This window comes from Mustelus asterias, chromosome 10, assembly GCF_964213995.1.
Source record: "Mustelus asterias chromosome 10, sMusAst1.hap1.1, whole genome shotgun sequence".
Classification (NCBI taxonomy): domain Eukaryota; kingdom Metazoa; phylum Chordata; class Chondrichthyes; order Carcharhiniformes; family Triakidae; genus Mustelus; species Mustelus asterias.
Genome location: NC_135810.1, coordinates 33,156,340 through 33,179,288, shown reverse-complemented (window position 1 = coordinate 33,179,288; position 22,949 = coordinate 33,156,340). Strand labels below are relative to the sequence as shown.

Here is a 22,949-nt window from a genome sequence, read left to right as displayed (position 1 = left end):
CTCAGGTTGAATGGCCACAACTGGGTCCTGGAATAGAGTTCTGAACCTAATAGGGTGAGTCAAACTACAGTGGGCTGATCATATGTGATGAGAGAGTGAGAGTGTGAAAGACGTCTGAACTGAACACATACAGACAAGGAGGCATTTGTCTGTTATGGATTCTGAAGTGAGTGTAAAGTCTGGAGAAAAGGTGCCTGAGGTGTGATGTTCAGACGTGAGTGAGAAAGAGAGACTGTCTGAGTGACCACCGGAGTAAAAGCCGGCTTAATGGTGTAAGCTTAATAGTGTAAGCTTAATAGTGTAAGTGGTGGTACGGAGGGATTTGATCACCCCTGACAGGTAACACCGGACTCCGATAAGAGCAACCTAGGAGTGGGAGAGTGAGAAGGGAAAATAGAAGACTCCAGGTAGTGAGTATAAAACTTATCTGTATTATGGCAGGATCACAAAGACCGCGGGGAACTCCGGAATCCCTGATACACGAGTGTATGACTAAGAGGAACAAATTCATTAAACAGATGAGAAAAGGGGGGTAGAACTTATCCTACCCCCTGGGCCAACAGCATAAGTGGTTGGGTAAAGAAAAGAGAAACATGACAAAGAAAATAGGAGTATTGTTAATACATCAGTTAGCTGGACTAATTGAGCAGGTGGTCGCCTCTACTTAGAAGTGGAGTGAGGATAAAGAAAGGATTAGGGAGTTAGAATCCAGAGTAAGGGAACTGGAGAAACAAAACCAAGTATTAGAAGAAAAGCAATGGAGAGGTGAAACCATTCCTCTACCTCCTTATGAGTCCACACAACAGGGACTAACCGCTCCTCCAGAGGAGTGGGAAGCGCTAGAATACAACTTAGTGCTAGTAACCCAAGGGGGAACAGATGCGCAGCCAAAAGTAAATTATGAACCATTCACCCCAGGTGAGAGGCAGCAGATAATGGCTTCCTTGGGTAAATTACAACCCAGAAGCGCAAACACTAAATTCTGGGAAGAATTAGACACAATCTGAGTAGGATACCTATTACACCTGAGAGACGTACACCAGCTGGTAAGGGCAGCCTGTCCAGCGGGTAAGTGGAGGCAGGTAGCAGGTGGACCCGCTCTTCCAGCACAGGATTATAGTGGGGGATGGTGGACACATGTAGTCGCCCTAACATCAGAGATAGATGCCCAGCAGACACCCTTTGCCCAGTTTGAAACTCTGAGAGTGGTAGGGAATGCTCCTACTAACTGGAGCGGAATAACCACAACAAAACAGTTAAAAGGGGAAGGAGCTTCTGAATATGGGGGATGGTTGTTCCAGGTATATCAGGAGTGCTCCGGACAAGGAAACCCATGTCGAGGAGATCGAGCGTTCATCCAGGCTTTCAAGGATGAATTCTTTAGTGTTCACCAAAAAATCCTTAAAATGGGAATTCTCAGTACCCCGAATTATGATGAATTGGTAGAATGGACTAGTGGTATATCTGGAGGCAGATAGATCTTAGTTTTTGTTTTTCAGTGTGTTTGTGTGATCTGGTTGCTAGTCGAATGTAGGTGGTTGTTGTTGTATTAGATTGAGAGCAGGAATTGTTGAAGCCTTTATTTGTTCTTGTGGAGTGTTTATTGCGGGTAATAAATGACCTTAGATTAGCCTCAGGAGAGCTGTTAAGACTGTTAAAGATTAAAGTGATAAGATTTCTTGAATTTACTTCTGTTTTGAGTGTAATTACAGTTTGGAAGAAAGAAGAATAAAAGTGACTGTCTTAATCCAAGTTCTATATTCTTTTAAATGTTTTACTTACATCTCAGTTTAAGATGTTAAGTTTGAATGAGTGTTGGAAGCTTCCATGTGTGTCTATGTGTGTTTAACAGAGTTGTTTGTTTTGATGTTTTTCCCTGCTGTGATTTTACAACAGTGGGTTTGATACAGAGTTTAAATAAAATTAGAAGGTAAATTGGAATTTCAAAATCGAAGTACATAAATTGAAGTTTGAAATAGCCAATTTGAATTTTGATAAACCTGTGTTTGAATTTTGTTAAGAAAGGATTTAAACCTTGGAGGGAACCATGTGCTCTCTCCTTTGTCTTGAAGTGAAGATTATGAGAGAATTAGTTGAGAAATTGGGAGAAGAAATTAAGTAATTTTATGGAAAAGTAGATGAGCAAGAACAAAAAAATGAGGTCAATGTACTGTCTATGAGTCAGTTTAAATTATTTTAAGTTAGTGAAATGAATCGTAATTCTGCTTATTTCAAGTTCCAGCAGGAGATTAATCAATTAAATCTTAGTTGCCAATGCAAATTGCCCGTACAAATGTCTGATAGTTTAATATTCTGTAACCTGGTTAATATTATGTACTGCCGTTGGAATTTTATGTGCTATCTATTGTTCAAAGTTTGCCAAATATTGAGCACTGTCAAGCTTAAAATCTAGCCAGTTGAAATCAAACCAAAATGTTACTGATTAATTAACTAGTATGTATTGTACCTCTTTGATTTGACACCTGTTGTTTTCCTCGAGTGCGGGGGCGGTTTGATCTGGAGCTCAGTTTAAAATTGGAGACGGCTTGGATTAAAAGGGTTTGGATATTACGGTTTTACTGTGTAAAGTGGTATCATATAACTGCCGCTTGATTATTTTTATCATACAGTATAGCACTGCCATATGGACCCGAGAATAAAATCAAATCATGAAAAGCCTTCACCAATTTTGTATAATATAGTTATATATTATATGTTGTGTATTGATAAAACATAATTCTGTATGAGCTTCCTGTTTTCCTCGCCATACAAATGATTAAATTAGAGATAATGTCGGGGTACATTATATAAAGATTGGAGCTGTATGGTATGTGATTTTAATGGGGAATGCGATGTCTTTTGATGAGATTATATACAAATGAATAGATGTCCAACTGCAACCAAAAAACAGTGTAAAGTATTTAATTCACACTAAGCTTTCTATGGAAGATGGGTGTGTAGTTAAATGCATAATGTACTAGCTAAAGCCATACAGACATCGGGGAAATTGTGGACAGAGATATTGCCCACTATACTGATGAGATTAAGAGTTACCACAAACCGGACAACCGGATTAACCCCTTATGAATTAATGACAGAATGGGCGATGATGTAGGTTCACTAAAAGATGAATTCAGGAGATATGTTTTGGAACTAAGCACCCAACTAAAAGGGATGCGCAAATTGGTAAAAGACAATCCGGAACAAAGAGACACAGAGAGAGATTGAAATGCTCCCTGATGGGCGGGAAGTTGCATCCTAGTAAAAGCACTACTTGATAAACCTGGGTTCGCCCCTAAATGAAAGGGCCCCTATGAGGTTAAAATTATGTAGTGTGCTTAATTCACAGATATGCGAGACGGTTGACCTCCAAGCAAGCCGAACGGGTTCGCGGGCAGTGGCGCGCGGGCAGTATAGCCTTTGGACCATTGTATAACGGTCGCGCGGGTTATTAGTTAAGTGATAGGATGATTTTCTTGCTGCTTCTAACGACTCTTGCCCTGCTAGTTACGGAGGGGAAGTATAGATGGAATTGTGTAGACTTGAGGATAGAGCATCGCAAGCATCTCTGTAACGATGGCTCTATCTATTGTAACCTTCCGACACATGGAATAAGTCCCTGGGAGGTAACCCGCAAGGACCGCTGCTTGGGATTCCTTAACCATGCCATGTTGCAACTCTGTTGGAGGGGCAAGGCGATTGGGGTCTCCCATGCAATGTAACGTGGTGTAACTGGAATTTTCAGTGTTTAGCTGAGGGACCGGGATCGACCTGCATCCGGCATCAGCAGAAGGCTCGGGAGGATGAGTACATTAACACGAGATTTGGCCGATCCAAACAATCATTGTACCAATCCTCTAAAATCCGACCCTATCACATGAACACTTTCATATATATGTCTCACTTGTATGTATTGCAGTCAAAATTTTGAGCAAATGCTGGGTCTGCTTACATATTCCCATGCACGAAGGAAAGGGGGGAAAGTCCTTTATTCCCTACCCTTTTGTCAACTCCGGGAATGGTAGAGGGGATTTTGAATCAGAATGGAACCCAAGATGGGACAAGGAAAGTGACATTTAAAACCCCATCAGGCATGTTGTGAAAAACCAACAAGAGGGGATCTATCTGCTTGGTAGGAAACGGAACCATACTGATTGGCCGTAGCTACTGTACCCAGCAGGTTAATGTAATCAGTGGTGCCTGGGCTTTGGTGCAACAGATTACAGTCCATTGCCCCATTGCTGATGTCCTGGTCAGCCTCTCCTCTACTTATATGAGCAGCATGACTGCATATGATGGTACCTGTTTTGTCTGTGGAAACAATGCCTACCCATGGCTTCCTTGGGATTGGGTAGGATCGTGTTACTTAGCATATGTGGTACCCTATATTCACCATAAGTGAGACAGAACGGTTCTTTATGATAACTTTACCACTTTATGGGACAGCAAAAGCAGCACAGGAACTTATACATATGGCCTCGACCTTAGAGAGAATTGCGAATGAAACTAGAGACAGGTTTGAGGGAACTGAATGTATTATCTCCAAATTTGCAGATGATACAAAGTTGGGTGGGAGGGTAAGCTGCGAGGAGGATGTAGAGATGCTTCAGCATGATTTGGACATGCTGAGTGTGAGGGTATCTGCATAGCAGATGCAATATAATGTGGATAAATGTGAGGTTATCTACTTTGGTAGCAATAATAGGAAGACAGATTATTACTTGAATGGGTGTAAATTGAGAGAGGTGATATTCAACAAGACCTTGGAGTCCTCGTGCACCAGTCGCTGAAAGTAAGCGTGCAGGTGCAGCAGGCAGTAAAGAAGGCAAATAGTATATTGGCCTTCATAGCGAAAGGATTTGAGGATAGGGATGTTTTGCTACAATTGTATCGGGCGTTGGTGAGGCCACACCTGGAGTATTGTGTGCAGTTTTAGTGTCCTTATCTGAGGAAGGATATCCATGCTATAGAGGGAGTACAGCGAAGGTTTACCAGGCTGATGCAGGTCTGTCATATTCTCAGTGCTACTAGAATCATAGAATCCTACAGTGCAGAAAGAGGCCATTTGGCTCATCGAGTCTGCACCAACCACAATCCCACCCAGGCCCTATCCACATATCCCTACATATTTATCCACTAACCCCTCTAACCTATGCATCCCGGGACACTAAGGGGCAATTTAGAATGGCCAATCAACCTAGCCTGCACATCTTTGGACTGTGGGAGGAAACCGGAGCACCCGGAGGAAACCCACGCAGACACAGGGAGAATGTGCAAACTCCACACAGACAGTGACCCAAGCCGGGAATCGAACCCAGGTCCCTGGAGCTGTGAAGCAGCAGCGCTAACCACTGTGCTACCGTGTCGCCCTAAGAGAGACTAAGTCGGTTCGGATGATATTTACTGGAGTTTAGAAGAGTGAGGGGGATCTCAGAAACTTATAAAATTCTAACAAGATTAGACAGGGTAGATTCAGAAAGAGTGTTCCCAATGGTGGGGGAGTCCAGAACTAGGGGTCATAGTTGGAAGATAAAGGGTAAATCTTTTAGAACTGAGGTGAGGAGAAATTTCTTCACCCAAAGGGTAGTAAATGTGTGGAGTTTACTACCCTAGAATGTAGTTGAGGCCAAAACGTTGTCTGATTTCAAGAAGATATTAGATATAGCTCTTGGGGCGAAAGCGATCAAGGGAGGTGCGGGGGGTTCAGGATATTGAATTCAGGATATTGAATTCAATGATCAGCCATGATCATAACGAATGGCAGAGCAGGCTCGAATGGCCGACTCCTGCTTCTAGTTTCTATGTTTCTACGCACCCTTTCCAATGCATCAACATCCTTCTGGTAGTGTGATGACCAGAATTGTACACAATACTCCAAATGCGGCCTAACCAAAGTCTTATACAGCTGCAGCACAATTTTCCAATTCCTGTACTCAACACCCTGACCGATGAAGGCCAGCTTGTCATATGCCTTTTTGACCACCTTGTCCACCTGAGTTGCTACCTTAGGGAACTGTGGATCTGCATGCCTAGCTCCCTCTGTATGCGAATATTTCTAAGAGCTCTATCACTTATTGTATATTTTCCTTTTACAGTAGACTTTACAAATCGCATCACCTCACATTTGTCTGGGTTAAATTCCATGTGCCATCTTTCAGCCCAGGTCTCCAGCCGATTTATATCTTGCTGTATCTTCTGACAATCCTCCTCACTATCCACTACTCCCCCAATTTTTGTATCATTGGCAAATTTACTAATTAGACTTCCTACATTTTCCTTCAAATCATTTATGTATATAAGCCCCAGCACAGATCCTTTGGAACACCGCTTGTCACAGACCTCCATTTAGAAAAGTATCCTCCCACTGCTACTCTCTGTTTTCTATGCCCAATCCAGTTTTGAATCCACCTTACCGGCTCACCTCAGATCACATATGACTTCACCTTCTGTATCAGCCTACCATGAGGAAACTTAAGGCTTTACTAAAATCCATATATAAAACATCCACTGCCCTGTTCAATTTTTCTTGTCACTTCCTCAAAGAACTCAATCAAGTTTGTGGGACACAACCTCCCCTTCACAAACCATGCAGCCTATCGCTAATAAGCCTATTCTCTTCTAGATGTGAGTACATTCTGTCCCTAAGAATCTTCCCCAATAATTTCTCCACCACTGATGTAAGGTTCACAGGCCTGTAATTTGATGGATTGTCTCTTCTGCCCTTCTTAAACAGAGGAACAATGTTAACTACTCTCCAATCCTCTGGTACCTTGCCCGTGCCTAAAGAGGAGACAAAGATTTTGGCCAAGGCCTCAGCAATTTCTTCCCTCGCCTCTCTCAGTATTCTGAATAGACCCTATCTGGCCCTGGGGACTTGGCCACCTTAATGTTTTTCAAAACCTCCCATACCACCTCTCTTTTTATCTCAACATGTCCTAGAATGTCAACATCCTCCTTTCGACACTCACCATCTACCACATCCTTCTCCTTTGTGAATACCGAAGCAAAGTACTCGTTAAGGGCCTTACCCATCTCATCTGGCTTCTCCACAATTTCCCTCCACTGTCCTTGAATAGACCTACTCTTTATCTTCCTCCTTATATTTGCATAAAAAGCCTTGGGATTCTCCTTAATACTACCTGCCAAGGATATTTCATGGCCCTTTTTTGCCTTCCTTAGTCCCCGTTTAAGCTCTTTTCTGTTATCCTTGTATTCCTCAAGAGCGTTATCCATTTTCAATTTCCTAAAATGTATCCCTCCCTCCTTCTTTTTCACTAAGCTCATGATCTCTCTTGTCATCCAGGGTTCCCGAATCTTGCAATCTTTATCCTTTACTTTTACAGGGACATACATGTCCTGAATTGTTAACAACTGACTTTTAAAAGACTCTTAAAAGATGTGGATTTACCCTCAAACAGCCGCCCCCAGTCTCCATTCCCTAGCTCCTGCCTAATACTGTCGTGGTTAGCCTTCCCCCACTTTAGTACTTTCACTCTGGGACTACTTCTATCCTTTTCTACAAGTAGCTTGAAACTTATAGAATTGTGATCACTGTTCCCAAAATGGTCCCCCACTGAGACATCAATCATCTGTCCGGGCTCGTTTCCCAGAACCAGGATAACCCCTTCCTGAGTTGGACGATCTACTTTTTGCCTCAAGAAGCACTTTTGGACACCCTGAACAAACTCTGCCTCGTCAAATCCCCTTGCACAAAAGGAATCCCAGTCTATGTTGGGAAAGTTAAAATCGTCCATCACAACAACCCTCTTATTTTTACATCTTCCCATAATCTGCTGACATTTCAGTTCCTCCACTTCATGATGCCTGTTGGGTGGTCTGTAGTACAACCCCAGCAGCGAGATTGCACCGCTCCTGTTCCTGAGTTCTACCCATATGGCCTCACTGCATGATCCAACCAAGATGTCCTCCCTCTGTATAGTTGTGACATTCTCCCTAATCAGTAAAGCAACACCCCCATCTCTTTCATTACCCTCTCTACCTCACCTGAAGCATCTAAGTCCTGGAATGCTAAGCCAGCAGTCCTGCCCTTCTTTATCCAAGTCTCCATAATTGCCACAACATCATAGTTCCATGTACTAATCCAAGCTTTAAGTTAGAACCATAGAACCATAGAAAATTACAGCTCAGAAACAGGCCTTTTGGCCCTTCTTGTCTGTGCCGAACCATTTTATGCCTAGTCCCACTGACCTGCACTTGGACCATATCCCTCCACACCCCTCTCATCCATGAACTCGTCCAAGTTTTTCTTAAGTGTTAAAAGTGACCCCGTATTTAGCACTTTATCCGGCAGCTCATTCCACACTCCCACCACTCTCTGCGTGAAGAAGCCCCCCCTAATATTCCCTTTAAACTTTTCTCCTTTCACCCTTAACCCATGCCCTCTGGTTTTTTTCTCCCCTAGCCTCAGCGGAAAAAGCCTGCTTGCATTCACTCTATCTATACCCATCAAAATCTTATACACCTCTATCAAATCTCCCCTCAATCTTCTACGCTCCAGGGAATAAAGTCCCAACCTATTCAATCTCTCTCTGTAACTCAGCTTCTCAAGTCCCGGCAACATCCTTGTGAACCTTCTCTGCAATCTTTCAATCTTATTTACATCCTTCCTGTAACTAGGTGACCAAAACTGTACACAATACTCCAAATTCGGCCTCACCAATGCCTTATATAACCTTCCCATAACACTCCAACTTTTATACTCGATACTCCGATTTATAAAGGCCAATGTACCAAAGGCACTCTTTACGACCCTATCCACCTGTGCGTCACATTTAGGGAATTCTGTACCTGTATTCCCAGATCCCTCTGTTCAACTGCACTCTTCAGAGTCCTACCAGTACATCTGCCTTACCGGTCATGCTCATTGTGTTAAAGCAAACTCACCATTTAGACAGTTACATGGGTACAAAGAACAAAGAACAGTACAGCACAGGAAACAGGCCCTTCGGCCCTCCAAGCCTGTGCCGCTCCTTGGTCCAACGAGACCAATCGATTGTATCCCTCCATTCCCAGGCTGCTCATGTGACTATCCAGGTAAGTCTTAAACGATGTCAGCGTGCCTGCCTCCACCACCCTACTTGGCAGCGCATTCCAGGCTCCCACCACCCTCTGTGTAAAAAACGTCCCTCTGATATCTGAGTTATACTTCGCCCCGCTCAGCTTGAGCCCGTGACCCCTCGTGATCGTCACCTCCGACCTGGGAAAAAGCTTCCCACTGTTCACCCTATCTATACCCTTCATACTCTTGTACACCTCTATTAGATCTCCCCTCATTCTCCGTCTTTCCAAGGAGAACAACCCCAGTCTACCCAATCTCTCCTCATAGCTAAGACCCTCCATACCAGGCAACATCCTGGTAAACCTTCTCTGCACTCTCTCTAACGCCTCCACGTCCTTCTGGTAGTGCGGCGACCAGAACTGGACGCAGTACTCCAAATGTGGCCTAACCAGCGTTCTATACAGCTGCATCATCAGACTCCAGCTTTTATACTCTATACCCCGTCCTATAAAGGCAAGCATACCATATGCCTTCTTCACCACCTTCTCCACCTGTGTTGCCACCTTCAAGGATTTGTGGACTTGCACACCTAGGTCCCTCTGTGTTTCTATACTCCTGATGACTCTGCCATTTATTGTATAACTCCTCCCTACATTATTCCTTCCAAAATGCATCACTTCGCATTTATCCGGATTAAACTCCATCTGCCACCTCTCCGCCCAATTTTCCAGCCTATTTATATCCTGCTGTATTGCCCGACAATGCTCTTCGCTATCCGCAAGTCCAGCCATCTTCGTGTCATCCGCAAACTTGCTGATTACACCAGTTACACCTTCTTCCAAATCATTTATATATATCACAAATAGCAGAGGTCCCAGTACAGAGCCCTGCGGAACACCACTGGTCACAGACCTCCAGCCGGAAAAAGACCCTTTGACCACTACCCTCTGTCTCCTATGGCCAAGCCAGTTCTCCACCCATCTAGCCACTTCTCCTTGTATCCCATGAGCCTTAACCTTCTTAACCAACCTGCCATGTGGGACTTTGTCAAATGCCTTACTGAAATCCATATAAACGACATCCACGGCCCTTCCTTCATCAACTGTTTTTGTCACTTCCTCAAAAAACTCCACCAAATTTGTAAGGCACGACCTCCCTCTTACAAAACCATGCTGTCTGTCACTAATGAGATTATTCCGTTCTAAATGCACATACAAGATTGGTATAGAGGGGTATGGGCCAAACATGGGCAATTCAGACTAACTTAATGGTAAAAACTGGACAGCATGGACAAGTTGGGCTGAAGGGCCTGTTTCCATGCTGTAAACCTCTATGATCTATGACTCTAATTACCATAGTGCAGGTTGCGACACTAGCCACTCCCTTGTCAGCAGCAGAGTGAAAGTGTAAACACAAAACGTTTACAGCTCCTAATACTATGGCGTGCCATACATCAACGTCTCTAACACAGGAAATGTTGCCAAATAGCAGCATTTTGCATTGGCAACTCCAGTTGTGGTCAAACAAGTGTTTTATAAAGATTTATCCTAACTTCCTTACTTTTGGTTGAGTTGTTTTCAGTGTTGGCACCCTGTCCATCGGCTGGCAGGCCGCAACAGTAAGATCGTCCCCTAATTGTGTCCAATTTTGGACATTGCACTTTAGGAAGAATGTGAAAGCAATAAAGAGAATGCAAAAAAAAAAATGAGAATGGTTCCATGGATGAAGGCTTTCAATTACATGGATAGATTGGAGAAGCTGGGATTATGGGCCTCAGAGAAGAGAAGGTTGTGAAGAGATTGATAGAGGTGCTCAAAAGTATAAGGCAAATTAGATTGGGAGAAACTGTTTTCATTATCAAAAGAGTTGAGAAACTGAGGACACCAATTTAAGTTGAATGGCAAAAGAGCAAAAGGTGACATAAGGAAAAACCTTTTTTATTTCACAAATGGTTAGGATCTGCACTACCTGAGAGAATGGTGGAGGCTGATTCAATTGTTGCTTTCAAAAGAGAATTGGATAATTATCTTAAGAGAAAAAATGCAGCTACAGGGAAAAGGCAGGGGAGTGCAATTAGCTGAAGTGCTCTTGCAGAGAGCTTGCATGGATACAAGGCCGAATGACCTTCCATCTGTAATCACTGTATGATTCCATGACAACAGCATATTCAGGAAATGGTATATTTTGCAACTGTGGTACATTTCTGCTTTTAGATGTGGCGCTCGCAAATCCATGTATGCAGTTAATAGTATGCTGCATGATGGGCGAAGGTATATACATGATCTACCTGCTTCTCTTTTCCTGCCACACAATGTGCAAGTTGCAGCGGCCCTGAACTTGTTGACATTTGAAATACTATCTATTCCAGCCTAGAAGGATTTGGAAGCAGAGAAATTCATGCCATGGCAGCCTTCACATCACTGGCAGCATCATTCTTGTCCTACTCTGTGGCTGTAGATTTCTGTAAGCACCTACTTTGTAAAAAGATGAAGCATGCACTGTTCCTGATTTAAGCTAATGGAAAAGAAATGCTCCCTGTGGATAAGATCTCATGTTGATAACTGAACAGATTTATAGAGAAATAATTCTCTACATTCATTTGATTTTGATGACAATTTGATTTTAATACGATTTTAATATTTTCAGTAAATATCTCATTTATTTTTGTCTCTGCCTTATTTTTGCAATGTTTTTTATTACTTTGGGAAGAGTTTAAAGATCAATATAGCTACAATGTTTCTTTTTCCAATCACAGAGCTTTTAAGAATAATATAGAAATTTACAGTATAAAATAGGCCCATTTTACCCTAAATGTAGCCCAAAGTAATCAAAGTTACTTTGATACTAACTCTTTGCTAGAGCAGTCCAAAACTAATTATACCTTCATATTCAGGGGATTTTATAACTATAGTGGAAAAATCATAATACTCAAACTTAACAAGTTAAAATGGTTTTTCCATAAAACATACTATGCAAGAACACTCAATCTTGCACAAACTATGCAAGAAACATATTATATAGAATCTACACCACAGAAACACAGCATTTTCCCCAACTGATTGTTTTATACCTGGATACCATAACTTCTATTATTTTGGATGCTTGTGCGGGCATCAAATCAAACAGTCTCCTTTCAAAACCGGAAGTGATGCCTTGTTATACATTTCTGTTGGAAGGTTGGAGCAGGTAAGTTAGTTAAGATTTAATTGAACTTCATTTCCAATTACATTTTAATCCATCTTTGAAAGTACAAACAGCCAAAAATACTTACACTTCTAATGCTACAAAATTTAGGATTTGTGTAATTATGACTGTTTGAACCCACCCAGTAGGTCCATAAAACCAACACTGATTGTTTAACTGTTGTTGAAATGTATCATTCATATGCTTTATCTTTTTAGTACATTATGGGCAAAGTTTTGCCTGAATTGGTTTTCGGATTGGATATACATCCAGTGAAGATTTATTTGCTCCAGGACTGACTAGCAGTTTACAAATATTCAAACATAATTTCTGCACAGAAATTGAGTCACCTTATCCCACCTCCTCCCTTTTTCCTTCTTTCTTTCCTTTTAGCAGACATCAACATAATAATTTGGCAAAATCCACTGCCAGTTTTACATTTGCTTTATTTGACTGCATAAAAGGAAGCACTGCAAATCACACACTGACATCAGAATCTAGTTCTCTGATACATACTGCCCAAGTTAGACTTTGAATGGTAAAAGAAGTCTCCAAAGGTTTGTCTCATTACTTATAGCCAGAGACCTGTATAAGTGGAAGTGACTGCTTCTGATTTCTTGCTGAGGTTGACTTTGCCTGTCTTATCTTACTCACAGAAATGTCATACTGTTGATAAACATGGGTAGAAATCCACATTTTTAAGGATTCCCTAAATTTGAAAGTGCTGTTCCCCTTCTAATTGATGCTGCCTCATACATAGCTACCAAGTACTGCCATTATCAGGGAAGCAAAGGTTCCATCCTCGAATTTCTCTAGAGTAAATGTGCTTAAAAATAGATCAGAAATACGTTAGTGCTTAAATCTGTAATTATTGTGAGTAAATTAGGAACTTTGGCATGTATTGAATTAATCTAATATCATTGTTAATGTTTTCCTTACAGGTGCATGATTTATTTCCATTGGTCACAGAATCCTCCAACTGACTTTTAATTCAAATGGAAAATGAGGTTAATAACTTAGTCCAGATACTGATCATAAAAGTTCATACCCACCTTAGCAAAGCTGATGTAGAAATCTCTCTTAAGTGTGTTTCTTTCCATAGTAATGATCTGGTAAAGACTAGAGGCTAAGAGCAGGGCCAGACACACCCGTAAAACAATGAGCAACAGAGCTGCCACGCTCTGGTGTGCATGGTAACTATGGTGATCAGTATCTTCAAACTGTTCCCAAAGCAATAAAATACCCTGCAAAAATAAAGCAGACACAAAAATTAAACAGATCTTTACCGAAAATATTAAAATAGTATTAAAGAAAAATAAGTGCTATATTTCTGAATCCATTTTGAACTGTTAATAATCATAAATCAGTGGGACCTCCAATAATTTCTTGTATGGACCTTCAATGCAAATACCACACAAGTCCTGTTATAAAGACACAGAAACAACTTCAGCAGTTTTGTATGGTTGTGGTTATGCAATGTTGTGTCTAGCATATCAAACTAATAGCTAAATGTTTAGTTGGGCATTGCTTGAACTCAGGAGTTCACCGTCCTCCTAACTGCCTTTAATCTCCTTCTTCATATAAACCACCCAAATCATATTAACGGCCACCCTCTTGGCTTTGCCATCTCACCTGCCCTTGCTACTCATATTGGGTGGAATTTTACGAGATTGATTGTAAGCGTCCAGCTAGCATGAAAATGGGAGAGTTCTTGATTCATTTTTTGGGCGCGTTTTCATGCCCAATCTTATGCACTTATTCATTGAAAATATGGGCTTGACTGTTTCTAGCTGCTGAAGGCTGGGCTTAAATCATGCAGACCTCTGTGTGCAACTGTAGAGGGAGCTATTGCGCATATGCAGACCCTGAAACTGCACATGCGCAATTTCAGCAGCAGGGGTCTGACAGACAGAGAGCGAGTTTGTGAGGCTGCCCACCCCCCACAATCTTAGGGGCTTATGGCCGATCGCGAGCTCCACAACACCTGAGATGCCGTAGATGGGCAGGCGAGCTGGTAAAATTCCACCCATTGTGTCAATCACAGATAAACCATCACTGATCGCTTTTTTGTATTGCTCCCCATCCACATCACCCTTTTCCCCTCCAAACTCTACTTTCTCTGTCTGTTCTTAGAAATAAATTCTCCCATTTCACTTACGCCTTTGGCTCTCTAGTCACTGTAACCTTTCTGCAGCTACCAATCTGCTCAACCATACACTTACCTCCAGTTATAATGCCCCAGTCCCCAAAAAAACCATTACTCTCTCTGACCCTGGCTGTTGTCTGTGGTGTGACTCGCAACTCCACTCCCTGAAGTCCAAGGAATGCGGACTTGACTGGATATGGAAGACAACTAGTAGAGACATTCACTGCTGGTTATACCGTTGGATCCTACTCTTGCCTACTAAAATCATTCACTATTAAAGTATCATCCTGGACAGAAAAAATAACTCTCCTTTTCGCTACTGCAAACGTCTTCTTAAAACTGGAGCTTTTCCTCCACCCTCATCTCCAACAACTGCAAGAATCTCATGGGCTTCTTTGTCACTAAGATTGAGCCTATCTGATCATTTGCATTTGTTACTTCCCTCCATTTATCTGGTCAACAGGTCAAGCATTCTCAAAGATACCACCCTGCAATACCCCTGATCTTGCTGCTTTCTCTCGTCCCCCCTCATGCCCACCTTGTTGATGAAATCTGCTTCCTGTTCTCTTGATCTATTCACATTAAACCACTGATCACTCAACTTCCATTCCAGGCTCCCATGTTATCTGATGTTGTTAACAGGTCTCCCTCCTCAGATACTCTCCCTCTCTACTCCAAATCTGCGTAATCAATCCTCTCCTCAAAAAACTAAACCTTAACCCCTCAGTCTTTGTAAACAATCATCCCATCTCAAACCTCCCTTTCCTCTCCAAAGTCCAAGTGTCGCTTCCCAAATCTATGTTCATTCTTCCTGGAACTCCACATTTGAATTCCTTCAATTAGGTTTCTGTTCCTACCACACCATCCTTCTCAAAAAAACAAAGAACACTACAGCACAGGAAACAGGCCCTTCGGCCCTCCAAGCCTGTGCCGCTCCTTGGTCCAACTAGACCATTCGTTTGTATCCCTCCATTCCCAGACTGCTCATATGACTATCCAGGTAAGTCTGAAACGACACCAGCGTGTCTGCCTCCACCACCCTACTTGGCAGCGCATTCCAGGCCCCAGCACTCTGTGTAAAAAAACGTCCCTCTGATATCTGAGTTATACCTCGCCCCTCTCACCTTGAGCCCGTGACCCCTCGTGATCGTCACCTCCGACCTGGGAAAAAGCTTCCTACTGTTCACCCTATCTCTCCGCTTCATAATTTTGTACACCTCTATTAGGTCTCCCCTCATTCTCCGTCTTCCCAGGGAGAACAAGCCCAGTTTACCCAATCTCTCCTCATAGCTAAGACCCTCCATACCAGGCAACATCCTGGTAAACCTTCTCTGCACTTTCTCTAAAGCCTCCACGTCCTTCTGGTAGTGCGGCGACCAGAACTGGACGCAGTACTCCAAATGTGGCCTAACCAGCGTTCTATATAGCTGCAACATCAGACTCCAGCTTTTATACTCTATACCCCGTCCTACAAAGGCAAGCATACCATATGCCTTCTTCACCACCTTCTCCACCTGTGCTGCCACCTTCAAGGATTTGTGGACTTGCACAGGTAGGTCCCTCTGTGTTTCTATACTCTTGCATACTGGAATGCATACTGGAAGGTTCTTTGGAACAGTATGTAGATAGCCCAACTAGAGAGGGCGCTATACTGGACCTAGTTCTGGGAAATGAGCCCGGTCAAGTCGTCAAAGTTTCGGTAGGGGAACATGTGGCAAATAGTGACCACAACTCTGTTAACTTTAGGATAGTAATGGACAAGGATGAGTGCTGTCCTACGGGCAAGGTGCTAAATTGGGGGAAGGCTAACTATAGCCGGATTAGGCAGGAATTGGTGGACGTTGATTGGGAGAGGATGTGCGAGGGTAAGTCCGCGTCTGGTATGTGGGAGTCTTTTAAGGAACTATTGATAAGGCTGCAGGATAGGCATGTGCCTCTAAAAAGGAAAGATAGGAAAGGTAGAATTCGAGAGCCGTGGATAACCAGGGAAATTGAGGAACTGATTAAAATGAAAAGGGAGGCGTACGTTAAGTCCAGGCAACAGAAAACAGATGGAGCTCTGGAGGAATACAGAGAGAGTAGGAAAGAACTCAAACGAGGAGTTAGAAGGGCAAAAAGAGGTCACGAGATGTTCTTGGCAGGCAGGATTAAGGAGAATCCTAAGGCATTCTATTCATACGTTAGGAACAAAAGAGTTGTCAGGGAGAAAATCGGACCTCTCGGGGACAAAGGAGGGGAATTATGCTTAGAACCCAAGGGAATAGGGGAGTTCCTAAATGAATACTTCGTATCGGTATTCATGAAGGAGAGGGACGTGTTAACCGCGAGTGTCTCGGAGGGAGGTGTTGACCCGTTAGAGAAAATCTCCATTACAAGGGAGGAAGTGTTAGGTTTTTTAGGGAACATTAAAACTGACAAAGTCCCAGGGCCTGATGGCATCTATCCTAGACTGCTCAGGGAGACGAGAGATGAAATTGCTGGGCCTTGGAAGGAAATCTTTGTCGCTTCTTTGGACACAGGTGAGGTCCCTGAGGATTGGAGGATAGCGAGTGTGGTCCCGTCGTTTAAGAAGGGTAGCAGGGATAACCCGGGAAATTTTAGGCCGGTGAGCTTGATGTCCGTGGTAGGGAAGTTGTTGGGAGAGGATTCTTAGAGACAGGATGTATGTGCATTTAGAACGGAACAATCTCATTAGTGACAGACAGCATGGTTTTGTAAGAGGGAGGTCGTGCCTTACAAATTTGGTGGAGTTTTTTGAGGAAGTGACAAAAACGGTTGACGAAGGAAGGGCCGTGGATGTCGTCTATATGGATTTCAGTAAGGCATTTGACAAAGTCCCACATGGCAGGTTGGTTAAGAAGGTTAAGGCTCATGGGATACAAGAAGAAGTGGCTAGATGGGTGGAGAACTGGCTTGGCCATAGGAGACAGAGGGTAGCGGTCGAAGGATCTTTTTCCGGCTGGAGGTCTGTGACCAGTGGTGTTCCGTAGGGCTCTGTACTGGGACCTCTGCTATTTGTGATATATATAAATGATTTGGAAGAAGGTGTAACTGATGTTATCAGCAAGTTTGCGGATGACACGAAGATGGCTGGACTTGCGGATAGCGATGAGCATTGTCGGGCAATACAGCAGGATATAGATAGTCTGGAAAATTGGGCGGAGAGGTGGCAGATGGAATTTAATCCGGATAAATGCGAAGTGATGCATTTTGGAAGAAATAATGTAGGGAGGAGTTATACAATAAATGGCAGAGCCATCAAGAGTATAGAAACACAGAGGGACCTAGGTGTGCAAGTCCACAAATCCTTGAAGGTGGCAACACAGGTGGAGAAGGTGGTGAAGAAGGCATATGGTATGCTTGCCTTTATAGGACGGGGTATAGAGTATAAAAGCTGGAGTCTGATGATGCAGGTGTGTAGAACGCTGGTTAGGCCACATTTGGACCACTGTGTCCAGTTCTGGTCGCCACACTACCAGAAGGACGTGGAGGCGTTAGAGAGAGCACAGAGAAGGTTTACCAGGATGTTGCCTGGTATGGAGGGTCTTAGCTATGAGGAGAGATTGGGTAAACTGGGCTTGTTCTCCCTGGAAAGACGGAGAATGAGGGGAGATCTAATAGAGGTGTACAAGATTATGAAGGGGATAGATAGGGTGAACGGTGGGAAGCTTTTTCCCAGATCAGAAGTGACGATCACGAGGGGTCACAGGCTCAAGGTGAGAGGGGCGAAGTATAACTCAGATATTAGAGGCATGTTTTTTACACAAAGGGTGGTGGGAGCCTGGAATGCGCTGCCAAGTAGGGTGGTGGAGGCAGGCACGCTGACATCGTTTAAGACTTACCTGGATAGTCACATGAGCAGCCTGGGAATGGAGGGATGCAAACGATTGGTCTAGTTGGACCAAGGAGCGGCACAGGCTTGGAGGGCCGAAGGGCCTGTTTCCTGTGCTGTACTGTTCTTTGTTCTGCTTGTTTGGACGAGAGTGGGGACTACAGGGTGGATGAGCTGATTAACCATGGCACTGTGGTACGGGAAACCATTCAAGTGGGGAGGGCACAAAGCAATGTAGTGGTAGTAGAGGCCTTTGACAAGGTACCACATGGTAGGTTGTTGCATGAGATTAAATCTCACAGGATCCAGGGTGAGGTAGCCAAATGAATACAAAATTGGCTTGATGACAGAAGACAGAGGGTGGTTGTAAAGGGTTGTTTTTCAAACTGGAGGCCTGTGACCAATGGTGTGCCTTGTGCCTCAGAGATCGGTGCTGGGTCCAATGTTATTTGTCATTCATATTAATAGAACAAAGAACAGTACAGCACAGGAAACAGGCCCTTCGGCCCTCCAAGCCTGTGCCGCTCATTGGTCTCACTAGACCATTCGTTTGTATCCCTCCATTCCCAGACTGCTCATGTGACTATCCAGGTAAGTCTTAAATGATGCCAACGTGTCTGCCTCCACCACCCTACTTGGCAGCGCATTCCAGGCCCCCAGCACTCTCTGTGTAAAAAACGTCCCTCTGATATCTGAGTTATACCTCGCCCCTCTCACCTTGAGCCCGTGACCCCTCGTGATCGTCACCTCCGACCTGGGAAAAAGCTTCCCACTGTTCACCCTATCTATACCCTTCATAATTTTGTACACCTCTATCAGGTCTCCCCTCATTCTCCGTCTTTCCAGGGAGAACAAGCCCAGTTTACCCAATCTCTCCTCATAGCTAAGACCCTCCATACCATGATTTGGATGAGAATTTAGTAGGCATGGTTAGTAAGTTTGCAGGTGACACCAACATTGACAGTGAAGAAGGTTATCTAGGATTGCAATGGGATCTTGATCAATTGGGCCAGTGGGCTGACAAATGGCAGATGGAGTTTAATTTAGATCAATGTGAGGTGATGCATTTTGGTCGATCGAACCAGGGCAGGACTTACTCAGTTAATGGTAAGGCATTGGGGAGAGTTATAGAACAAAGACATCTAGGGGTACACGTTCATGGCTCCTTGAAAGTGGACAGAGTGGTGAAGAAGGCATTCGGCATGTTTGGTTTCATTGGTCAGAACACTGAATGCAGAAGTTGGGGTGTCTTGTACAAGACATTGGTAAGGCCACACTTGGTGTGTACAGTTCTGGTCACCCTATTAGAGAAAGGATATTATTAAACTAGAAAGAGTGCAGAAAAGATTTACTAGGATGCTACCGGGACTTGATGGTTTGAGTTATTAGGAGAGGTTGGATAGACTGGAACTTTTTTCTCTGGAGCTTAGGAGGCTGAGGGGTGATCTTATAGAGGTCTATAAAATAATGAGGGGCATAGATCAGCGAGATAGTCAATATCTTTTCCCAAAGGTTGGGGAGTCTAAAACTGGAGGGCATAGGTTTAAGTGAGAGGGGAGAGATACAAGAGTGTCCAGAGGGGCAATTTTTTCACACAGAGGGTGGTGAGTGTCTGGAACAAACTGCCAGAGGTAGTAGTAGAGGCAAGTACAATTTTGTCTTTTAAAAAGCGTTACATGGGTAAGATGGGTATAGAGGGATATGGGCCAAATGCGGGCAATTGGGACTAGCTTAGGGGTTTAAAAAAGGGGCAGCATGGACAAGTTGGGCCGAAGGGCCTGTTTCCATGCTGTAAACCTCTATGAGAGTACAGTGAGCAGGATTGACACTATTCTCTGTAGCAAAGAACTAGAGTCCCTAAAAATGGCAACACAGGTGGCCAAGGTGATTAAGAAGGCATATGGCATGCTTGCCTTCATCTGCCGGGGCACTGAGTACAAGAGTTGCGATATCGTGCTGCAGCTATGTAAAACCTTGGTTAGGCCGCATTTGGAGTGTTGCATGCAGTTCTGGTCACCACACTATCAGAAGGACGTGTCAGCTTTGAGGAGAGGCATAGAGTTTAACATCACGGAAACAGGCCCTTTGGCCCAACTTGTCCATGCCGCCTATTTTAAAAAACCCTAAGCTAACCTCAATTGCCTTCATTTGGCGCACATCCCTCTATATCCATCTTACCCATCTAACTGTCTAAATGCTTTTTAAAAGACAAAATTGTACCCACCTCTACTACTACCTCTGGCAGCTTGTTCCAGACACTCACCGCCCTCTGTATTAAAAAAGTGCCCCTCTGGACACTTCTGTATCTCTCCCCTCTCACCTTAAACCTATGCCATCTAGTTTTAGATTCCCCCTACCTTTGGGAAATGATATTGACTAGCTGATCTATGCCCCTCATTATTTTATAGACCTCTATAAGATCACCCCTCAGCCTCCTACGCTCCAGAGAAAAAAGTCCCAGTCTATCCAGCCTCTCCTTATAACTCAAACCATCAAGTCCCAGTAGCATCCTATAAATCTTTTCTGCACTCTTTCTAGTTTAGTAATATCCTTTCTATAATAGGGTGACCAGAACTGTACACAGTATTCCAAGTGTGGCCTTACCAATGTCTTGTACGACTTCAACAAGATGTCCCAACTCTATTCAATGTTCTGACCAATGAAACCAAGCATGCCGAATGCCTTTTTCACCACTCTGTCCACCTGTGACTCCACTTTCAAGGAGCTATGAACATGTATCCCGAGATCTCTTTATTCTGTAACTCTCCCCAACGCCCTATCATTAACTGAGTAAGTCCTGCTCTGGTTCAATTTACCAAAATGCATCACCTTGCATTTATCTAAATTAAACTCCATCAGCCATTCGTCAGCCCACTGGCCCAATTGATCAAGATACCATTGCAATCCGAGATAGCTTTCTTCACCACCCACTACGCCACCAACCTTGGTGTCATCTGTAAACTTACTAACCATGCCTCCATGAGGTTGAAAAAACTAGGATTGTTTTCACTGGAAAGACAGAGGCTGAGGGGAGACCTGATAGAGGTCTACAAAATTATGAGAAGCATAGACAGAGTGGATAGTCAGAGGCTTTTTCCAAGGGTGTAAGTGTCAAATACAAGGGGGCACAGGTTCAAGGTGAGAGTGGGAAAGTTTAAGGGATCAGTAAATTTGCTGATGACACCAAGATTGGTGGAGTAGTGGATGAGGTGGAGGGCTGTTGTAGGCTGCAAAGAGACATAGATAGGATGCAAAGCTGGGCTGAAAAATGGCAAGTGGAGTTTAACCCTGATAAATGTGAGGTGATTCATTTTGGTAGGACTAATTTAAATGTGGATTACAGGGTCAAAGGTAGGGTTCTGAAGACTGTGGAGGAATAGAGAGATCTTGGGGTCCATATCCACAGATCTCTAAAGGTTGCCACTCAAGTGGATAGAGCTGTGAAGAAGGCCTATAGTGTGTTAGCTTTTATTAACAGGGGGTTGGAGTTTAAGAGCCGTGGGGTTATGCTGCAACTGTACAGGACCTTGGTGAGACCACATTTGGAATATTGTGTGCAGTTCTGGTCACCTCACTATCAGGAGGATGTGGAAGCGCTGGAAAGAGTGCAGAGGAGATTTACCAGGATGCTGCCTGGTTTGGAGGGTAGGTCTTATGAGGAAAGGTTGAGAGAGCTGGGGCTGTTCTCGCTGGAGCGGAGGAGGCTGAGGGGAGACTTAATAGAGGTTTATAAAGTGATGAAGGGGATAGATAGAGTGAACGTTCAAAGACTATTTCCTCGGGTGGATGGAGCTATTACAAGGGGGCATAACTATAGGGTTCGTGGTGGGAGATACAGGAAGGATATCAGAGGTAGGTTCTTTACGCAGAGAGTGGTTGGGGTGTGGAATGGACTGCCTGCAGTGATAGTGGAGTCAGACACTTTAGGAACATTTAAGCGGTTATTGGATAGGCACATGGAGCACACCAGGATGATAGGGAGTGGGATAGCTTGATCTTGGTTTCGGATAAAGCTCGGCACAACATCGTGGGCCGAAGGGCCTGTTCTGTGCTGTACTGTTCTATGATCAAAACATGATCATCTCTGGTCATCTCTGGTGGTCATCTCTGGTACGCTACCGGTGCCACGTGATAGCGAGTTGAGGAACAGGGAGAGAGTGCACTTAAACATGTGGTTGCAGGGATGGTGCAGGAGGGAGGGTTTCAGATACGTGGATAATTGGAACACGTTCTGGGGAAGGTGGGACCTCTACAAACAGGACGGGGTGCACCTGAACCAGAGGGGCACCAATATCCTGGGAGGGAAATTTGCTACGGCTCTTCAGGGGGATTTAAACTAATTTGTCAGGGGAGTGGGAAAAGGAGTTGTAGTCCGGAAGTCAGTGTTGAGGGTGGTGAGGTATTGGGGAAGGTATCAAGGTCAAGGGTGGGTACCGGTAGACAGGAAGGTGGGTTGAAGTGTGTCTACTTCAATGCAAGGAGCATCCGGAACAAGGTGGATGAACTTGGGGCGTGGATTGCTACTTGGGACTACGATGTTGTGGCCATTACGGAGACGTGGGTAGAACAAGGACAGGAATGGTTGTTGGACGTTCCGGGGTATAGATGTTTCACTAAGTGTAGGGAAGCTGGTAAAAGAGGTGGAGGAGTAGCATTGTTAATCAAGGATAGTTTAACGGCTGCGGAAAAGCACTTTGAGGGGGATATGCACACTGAGGTAATATGGGCTGCAGTTAGAAACAGGAAAGGAGCGGTCACATTGTTAGGAG

The 22,949-nt window shown here is 43.9% G+C and overlaps 1 protein-coding gene across 1 annotated transcript in view; it reads right to left on the bottom strand.

Moving 5' to 3' along the window:
* Nucleotides 1-22,949, bottom strand: part of gpr180 (G protein-coupled receptor 180) — a 174,055-nt gene that overhangs the window by 11,541 nt on the left and 139,565 nt on the right. Inside the window, exon 7 of the mRNA XM_078221646.1 lies at nt 13,255-13,446. Within this exon, the coding sequence (XP_078077772.1) occupies nt 13,255-13,446 (192 nt within the window). The remainder of the gene's footprint in view (nt 1-13,254; nt 13,447-22,949) is intronic.